This window comes from Diplotaxodon limnothrissa, linkage group LG20 (genome assembly GCF_057381915.1).
Source record: "Diplotaxodon limnothrissa isolate DT_005_m linkage group LG20, D_limnothrissa_male_GT1.1, whole genome shotgun sequence".
In the NCBI taxonomy this organism is placed as follows: Eukaryota; Metazoa; Chordata; class Actinopteri; order Cichliformes; family Cichlidae; genus Diplotaxodon; species Diplotaxodon limnothrissa.
In genome coordinates, this window is record NC_140615.1 from 31,143,689 (window position 1) to 31,152,583 (window position 8,895).

General features: G+C 39.8%; 1 protein-coding gene across 1 annotated transcript; it reads right to left on the bottom strand.

Annotated features, from left to right (window-relative positions):
• Positions 1 to 4,091: 4,091 nt before the first annotated feature.
• Positions 4,092 to 7,298, bottom strand: LOC146611197 (PAN2-PAN3 deadenylation complex catalytic subunit PAN2-like). The gene is made up of 12 exons (XM_085344907.1): positions 7,219 to 7,298; positions 6,947 to 7,089; positions 6,662 to 6,768; positions 6,467 to 6,565; positions 6,241 to 6,369; positions 5,839 to 5,976; positions 5,692 to 5,751; positions 5,353 to 5,601; positions 5,065 to 5,208; positions 4,787 to 4,966; positions 4,628 to 4,679; positions 4,092 to 4,276 (listed from the first exon to the last, which is right to left on the bottom strand). The coding sequence occupies exons 1-12, from the start codon at positions 7,296 to 7,298 to the stop codon at positions 4,092 to 4,094; spliced, it is 1,566 nt and encodes a 521-aa protein (XP_085201033.1).
• Positions 7,299 to 8,895: the final 1,597 nt, after the last annotated feature.

Here is an 8,895-nt window from a genome sequence, read left to right on the forward strand (position 1 = left end):
CTTTTGTGCATTTAATGTGGTATGTTTTTGGATAGCTTTGACATGCCTTAATTTTGATCCTGATTAATAATGTATACAACTAGCTTTCTATTACTTTCTATTACTAATTATGTCCTGAATTTGTTAAACTTTTATTCAGAATTTGGTGATTTAAATCTTTTAAAAATACCAATCTTGTGTCAAACTCCAGCTTCACACACCCTGTTAATCTGGCAGATTTGTTTGAAGTATCCTAAAATCCAAATTCCTAAAACAAATAAATAAATAAATAAATAAATAAATAAATAAAATAAAATAATAAAAACCTGAATTGGAATGACACACAGACGAAGTTCCTAATAGTGGTGTGCGGATCGATATTGAAATATCGATTCTTCCGATACCAGTAATTTATGTTCTAGAATCGATTCTCATATTAAAATATCGATATTTTAGTACTTTGGGGTAAATTTGTAGTGTTTCATTAACAGGAACAGTGGAAATAAACTATATCATTCGGATCGTCTAAATTGGAAGGAACTACTTCCTCTTACGCCTTTGTCATTTGTGAAATACGGCTGGATAAATGTGTAGCAGCCTCTGGCATGCACACTCACAGCAATGGCTGAGCATAAACGGAGTCATGTGTGGATGTATTTTACCTCCACAAACAGCTAAGACGCGGTTTGCGATACATGTGGCAAGACAGTAAGGTGTTGTGACAGCACCATTAACCTCGTCAAACACCTGAGAGTAAATCATAGAATATGATGAGCTTATGTTGAGGCGAACTGAAGAGGAGTAGAGGGACAGACTCAAGCGCAGAACACAAACTCCTTTCGAACAAGAGTGAATTTATTTACAGTGATCTGCCACAGTGCAATATATATACAAAGGTGTTTGGGGGAAAGGGCCAGGGTTCCAGGGTCCAGGAGTGAAAGGGGCCGGAGTCCAGGGGAGGGGGTTTCCACACACAAACAGCTCCTCTTTTCTCCACCACTCTTCTTGCTCAGTCACAGTTGCACAGGGAACGGGTCCGGTGCCGATCTGCGATGCGTTTGTTGTTCTCTTTTGTGCGTAGTAGGGCCGCTTGAGTGGCCCGCCAAACTCGACAACACCTGTGTAAATTCATTTCTTTTGAATTAATCCCTTCTTCTGAAAAAGAACCTCTCCTGGTTTAAATGGCACTTTGGATTTCCTTACTTTCTGTTCCGCTCCCAACCCCAAATAGATGCTGACAAGCTGACACAGTAACATGGAAGAGGAAAAGAAGTTGGAAGGAAAAAAAAATAAACCTAATGCCTAACAATGAAAAATGTAAAATAAGATCAATAATAATAATAATGATAATAACGGTAAAAGATGAAGCAACAAGTTTTTAGTTTCTTGTTTATTCCAAATGATCATCCAGATGTATGTGACATGTGATGACAAACACCATGTTTGTCATCACATGCTTAAACTCATCATATATTTTTACATATGCTGAACAGGCAGTCAGACATGCTGTCACTGTGGGGTAGATAACTGCATGAACACCATACGGCAGGGGTCTCAAACTCCAGTCCTCGAGGGCCGCCGTCCTGCAACTTTTCCATGTGTCCCTGTTGCACAACCCGTTCTCACTCCCGACGCGTAACACACCTAGTAGGTCATTAGCAAGACTATAGAACTTGACTGCATGATTCATGTTACAGCAGCTCATGAGTGAATGAACATGGTGCAATAAAAGTATTTTTAGAAGTATATGTTTCCAAATACATGCATTTACTTACTCGATGTTACAATATTTCTGAGAGCTCGTTTTTAAGCCTCCCAGTTATCAGTTTTGTGATCACACTATTGCTTTAACATTATTGAGACTACACAACACATTCATCCCTGACCTCCTCATATCCAGCTGAACAGGATTACTATACTGTGTAGATTTACAAATTCTTTCGTGGAACATTGAAATCCATTGTGTTGTGTAGATTTTTAACATATCTCCTGGATCATTACTAACTGTATGTTTGGTTTTACTTGTAGAGTTGTTGTAAGACCAGACAAGGAGCTCGAAAAATTTTATGGTTCCCAAAACAAAACAAGCCAAAAAAAAAACAAAAAACAATGAAAATAATGACATAAACCTTTAAAAACAACTGTGTGGAAACGGTAAGAGTATGCAGATCATCCAGCAGAGGGCACTATTATATCAAAAAATCGTTCAAATGTGACTTAAAGATTTATTAACCCTCTCAGGCTCAAATTAAGTTTTTGTTGCTAATGTACAAAAGAATACCTCCAGTGGTACTTCTGAGGGGAAAAAAAAACTCATAAAATATGTATGTGGGGTAATCAGGTTGTTTAGCTTTTACTTGTTGCAAATCTGCAACGCCTGCCTTGACAGGGTTAAATTAAACACATCTATTAAAGTATAGTTACTACTTTTCAAAGGTGGTGGCTGTAAATGCTGCACTTGAAGCACAGTCCTTACCAGTTAGGGCTTTTTAAAGAGCTCGAGGTGAAATATTGAGGACATTTTTTTCCCCCAAAAATGTTACATGTGTCATTTATAGAAGAGAAATAACAGCTTTTGAAAAATTAAAAATCGATCTGAATTCTGAGAAACCTAAAAAAATAAAAATAAAAATAAAAATCCAGCTGTAAAATGAACAGTGCAACAGATTTCACAGAAGCTGGTGAAACAAACAAACTAAATTCATTGTGGTTGGAATCTGTTTTAATCAAGGTTTGCATGGATTCATGCACATTCTCCACTTCCTGGTATCAAACAACAAACATTTTACAGTTGTTACACCCCAGCCCAGGGAAAACTGGCGTGCAACAGAAGAAAAATAAAAATAAGGAGAAATGCCCCCACACTCCCTGCTCTCAAGGAAGACGAACCAACAAAAAACAGCTACCACGGATTTCACAACAGCCTGTCAATTTATCAAGTCCCAAAAGGTAGCAGGCGTCAGGGTGAGCATGGCCAAAACAACAAACAAAAACTCTAGAAATGAAATGCAGCTGGCTTACCTTCACAGAAAACCCCAAACGAAAATTACAGGTGTCTTACCTGCCTCCCTAACCAAAAACAGGAGAAAAGGTTCCCAAAGAAAAATGGCTTCTCACCCCTACAGCTACCAAGTAAGACAAAGTATCGACAACTATTTACATCTATATACAACAAACTATTTACAACACAGGGGGAGATCGCAACAATCCATCCATCCATTCGCTACCGCTTATCCTTTTCAGGGTCGCGGGGGGTGCTGGAGCCAATCCCAGCTGTCATAGGGCGAGAGGCAGGGTACACCCTGGACAGGTCGCCAGTCTGTCGCAGGGCTAACACACAAGGACAGACAACCATTCATACTCACATTCACACCTAGTGGCAATTTGGATTATCCGATTAACCTATCCCCACAAACTGCAAGTCTTTGGACGGTGGGAGGAAACCGGAGTACCCGGAGGGAACCCACGCAGACACAGGGAAAACATGCAAACTCCACACAGAAAGACCCCGGCCTGATGGTGGAATTGAACTCAGGACCTTCTTGCTGTGCGGCAACAGTGCTAACCACCGTGCCACCGTGCTGCCCACAACAGCAACAATGACAAACTGAAATATAGGGCTTAAATACATAGAGGGAGCTATCAGGGACCGGACAACAGGAGGGAAACACAGCTGGGGCAAATCAGAACTGACGAGACAAGGAAGCGTAACCTGAACACACTGAGATAAGACAGACCTTCAAAGTAAAGCAGGAAACACATAACAGTCACGCCTAAACAAAACACTGACAACATTGGATTGTAACACAGTGCTCAGGATGACTTCATTTACATGCAACAATTTTGTTTTTTTCTTTTAAAGAAAAAAAAAGGTTCAAATTCATATTCTGAATGATCACTTTCCCCCCTGTAAACCTCTCTGATATAAAAAGCATTTAGATATGGAAAAAAACAACTGAGTCACTGACTCAAAGCAAATAACTATAAAATATGATACAAAATAAGCAGCCCGAGCATCCTCAGGTCATGGTGTTGCTCACAGTCCCATCACAGAGGGAAGCACAGCAGCACCCGTGGATGGAAGGAGAGTGCATTCAGTCCACTCAGACGGACTATCTCATGTCCGAATCCGGGACTTTCCAGTTCAACTGGAAGCCTTTGTCGTAGACTTCGTAGAGCACCTTCGTCACGTAATGATTCCCTCCTTCCTGATACAGCTCCAGGTACTTCCTGTAAAGCTTCAGGGCCGTGCATGAGTCCTCCATGCTGTCGTGGGTTTCTCCCTGGATGTTGAGGCCTGTGGACATGAAAAAAAAGGTCAGGAATGATTAAAATGAAAGTGTTCAGCTTCAGATTACAGTGTGGATATGAGGAATTAACACGTACGCTTTAGTGCATGAACTCAAAAAAGCCTCTAAATACTTTGTTGTTCAGATTTAATTCCAAGATGAGTTTGATGACAACTAAAACATCATGAACCATACTGACTTAATACTGAATACTTAACTTAATACTGACAGTAATATGAGCGGATTATCCAGTTTACATATTTAAATCCTAATCCCTCTCACTGTAATAATGTGATTTAATTCGATTACAGACTCATATTTGGATTAGATTTTTGTTTTTTTTATTTCTACTAACTTACCAAGAAAATACCAAGCAAGGAATTTCGTGTCGATAACTTGATCTTTGGGAACCTTAAGAAACAGAAAATAAAAAACATTAAAATCAAAGCACATCTATAAAAAAACATCTCTAAACTATATGAACTAATTTGAAATATATAACTGATGAAATAACGTACCACTAAATTAATGACACGAAAGTCATTCTGCAGGCCGTGGCCGACGAAGCGAACTCCTGCATTGATGAGGAAGCGTAGCTTCAGGTAGGTCGACTTCAGCGTGGTCACGTGCTTAGAGGATACTGTGGCATCCAGGTCTCCAGGTTCGATTCCAGAGTATTTTGTCAAATAGTCGACCACCTGGAAGAACAAATTGACAAGTTAGCGGGTGGATCCTTGAAACATTATATATTCATTCTTTCAGGTCATCGTGGTCTTTTCTCTCTGCAGCTTCTCACCTGCTCCTGAGTGGAGATGTAGTCATCAATGAAGGGGACCCCCTCGTTGGGCCCCTGACCCCTCACACAGGTGATCCTGGCCACAGACATCTGACTGGGCGTGATGGTCGATTTGGTGCCGTCGCTATGCAGCACTGCTTCCTCCTGCAAACGCACACATTCAGGGGTCAAATTTGTTTTAAATACTTGAGTCAGATTAGCTGAACTACTGAAAATATGTATTAGGAATATTTAAAATTGTTTTTGATCCTATATTATAATTAATGATGGTATCATAGCCAGACTTACCTCACTGAGTTTTACAAACTCAGCGTCCAGCCCCACCAGGTCACCAGCCTGCGGCATCTCACTGACTGTGAGTGGGATGAAAGTGGCGTCTGTCTTGCTCTGCTTCTCAGTCCGATATAAGTCGGATTTGACTTCAGACTGATTGTGCTGACACTCACTGCGGAGGTCGTATTTGGTGTGGTAGTTTCTCTTGGCGTAACACAGGATGGCTGGCACTTTCCAGCTCACATCAAACTGTGCAGCCTCAGTCTGAAAACAAAAGGAGAAACATTTTTAAATGACTGCACACATTAAAGTTAGCATGAATAAACAAGCAGGAATCTTATCTAGGATCCTTACCTGCTCAATCGGCTCAATGAGGAAGTCATTGAAGAGGTACCACTGCTGGCGAGAGACTCCCTGAAATAATAAAATTATTTTGAATGTTAAAAATGAAACTTTTTGTAGTCAGCAGATGTCAAATTTTCTTATCTAAGCGTCACTCACCTCTTTTCTTTGATGGTAGGTCTCACCCACTTTGATGTGTGCGACCATATTACCACCCGCGCCAGCGTCCAGGATGTGCGGCACCGTGGCCACCAAGTCATACAGAGAAGCTCCCTCCGCCTGTTCAGCAGCACTTAACTAGTAACAGAAAGTGCAAATAATTGTAAGATAAACTTTTTCATTTCACAAAAGTTGAGAAATTCATGTGTTACAGAAACAAAAACACTAAAACCAACCTATAGTTCAATATCTACAATGCTTCAGATTAGTGTAATAATGTTTTAAAAATATTGCTCCTGGAAATATGGATTTAATTTTGAAGTGAAATTTTAACTCAGTAATGAAAAGTTACTCAGTTATTTCTTCAAGTGCAAAGATCAGCTGAAAATCTAAAGTCCTCACCTCCTCACCCTCAGGCCAGCTGCTGATCTCCAGTCTCTGACTTTTGCTGAGGGACATCTTGAGAGTGGCGGGGATCCACACGTGACGCTGATCCTGATCTGTCTTCTGCATGGATTTGTTGAAGGCGTACTATAAAAACAGAAACATGGGCAATCATGTAAATAATGAACAGATAAATCATTACTTTCTTTTAACTGTATTTAAACACAGTGAATCAGTGGCTTACCTCGGCCTGAACCTTCCAGAATTCGGCCTCTTTGCTGCTGTTCACCTCACAGTTTATCACCAAAACATCTGGGAGACGTCGAATGTTGCGTGTCTGCACCTACAGTGTAACACAAAGAAATGATTACCCTGCACAACAGGTAACAACCAACCATAAATGAATTGTCATTATGAGTGAATGAAAGCTGTAACTCACTGTGGGCTGATACTTGTCACAGTTTCCACACCATGTGTGAGATCTCTGCTGCAGGCAGATGCTTTTCTTCAGGATCTCAGCAAAGTCGTGCTCCTTTATTCTTTCTCCTGAAGTGTCAAAGTACAATGAATATCAGTGTATACATCAAATCAAGCAGATATTTCCCTCTGCTCATTCAAAAACTAAATTCATTCAAACCATTATGTAATCATTAATAGTTCAAGTTTCAAAGACAGAGTAATTCACAGTCACAGATATCCATGCTCTCAGTGCTCTCAGACTCACCTTGAGAGTCAGGGTAATGCATGTTGAACAGCGACACGAGGGAGGAGTAGACTGTTTCTATGCCACAGAGACACGGGCTGCGGTTCTCAACTTCAGAACAAAACAGCTCTCTAATGACAGAGTCGCCAGGGGAGCCCAGAGAACTGCAACACAAACACAAATCACAGTTTCAGAAACCAGAAGGAAAACTCTGCATTTATAAACAAACATAATGATAAGACTGGGACAGTGTCCAGTAAGAATGCAGGTCAACAACGATGTGTTTTACCTGCTCCTGGTCGTCCTGTAGGCCCGTGGATCCTCCTGCTCCTGTGTCTCCTGGAAGAGCTGGTAGAGGATGAAGTGATTCCATCTCTGGATTAAGCGACCTAGCTTGACTGTTCCTGTCGTCTCCTCATAGTTTTTAACAAGTTTTTTCTAGTTTGATGTCTTTAGTGTGATGATGTTATTCTGATGTGAATAACTTTTTTATTTATGCTCTTTTATAAATTAATATTTTATGCGTATATACATGCCTTGTTAGTTTCTTACTTCATGATATACAAGAAAACATTGACAACTGTGATTAATAAAGAATTGTCTAGCAGACCAACCACTTATTAGATCAGAACTTTTAAACTTACTGACAACTGGGCTGAATTAACCACCCTGCTCGCATTTCTGTTGTTTTTAACAGAGGCAGCCCAGTTACTGTTTTTAAACTGTTCTTGTTTTTTTTCAATCCCTCCTTTACGTTCAGGCTGCCCAGACATCCACTGCATGTCTTCCTGTTGCAGGTGTTTGGAGCCTGACAGGAAGGGCATGGTTTGGTTTTTGGCTTTGTCATTTCTGCAAATGAAAATGGAACATGTAGGGATTATTTCAGGTCTGTTTTGGTGAAATGATTACAAAAATAATTTATGACCAAAGAAATAACTTATATTACGAGGCAGTATTACACCATATTTAGAAAAAAAATCAATTACGAGATTAAAGTCGTTAATATTGAGTTAATTACGTGAATAGGGTTAAAAAAAACTGAATTGATTACAGAAAAGATACATTGCTAAAATCGAGCAGCACTAACATTAGCTGGGTGGCCAAGCAAGTGTCTTACACATGAGAATACATCACCAAAAAAAATTAAATAAACTTTTGCAGAAGTAGTTCTCTTGGTACACAGACTGCTCTGTGAAAACATTTCAAGTTTAATATCAGTTTAACATGCAAATTACCCACAGTTTATTACAACTTACTTAGCTAGGATCTGCCTCGTGTCGAGTCGAAAGATTCGCTGCAGGACCGTGAGTTGAAAGATACATTTACTACGACTCCCAAGATGCATTGCAGTAAAAACCATCCAATCGCCTTGCTTAAGATCTGTTGACATGTCACTAAAGGCGCGCTGTAGATAAATATTGCAATTTGTAAAAAATAAAATAAAAAAATAAAATTTGCAATTTGTAATTACATAATTAAACACTGGGCCAGTTTATTTTCGTATTAATCAGAATCAGAATCAGAATACTTTATTGATCCCTGGGGGAAATTATTTTTTGTTACAGTGCTCCATTTTAAACCAACATTAAGACAAGACAGACAATACGCTAACTAAGAATAGTACAATATATACATATATATACATACATACATACATAAGTCACTTATAAATAAATATTTGGAAAAGAAACATGTGTAGTTGTAGCAGCAAACAGTGTGTTAAGTGGATGCGTTGTACAGGGAGATGGCCACAGGCAGGAATGATTTCCTGTGTCGTTCAGTGGTGCTTTTCGGTAATCTCAGTCTCTCACTGAACGAGCTCCTGTGACTGACCAACATGTCATGGAGTGGGTGGGAGGTGTTATCCAACATTGTCTTTATCTTGGACAGCATCCGCCTCTCCGACACCACCTTGAGGGAGTCCAGCTCCATCCCCACAACATTGCTGGCCTTACGGATCAGTTTATTAA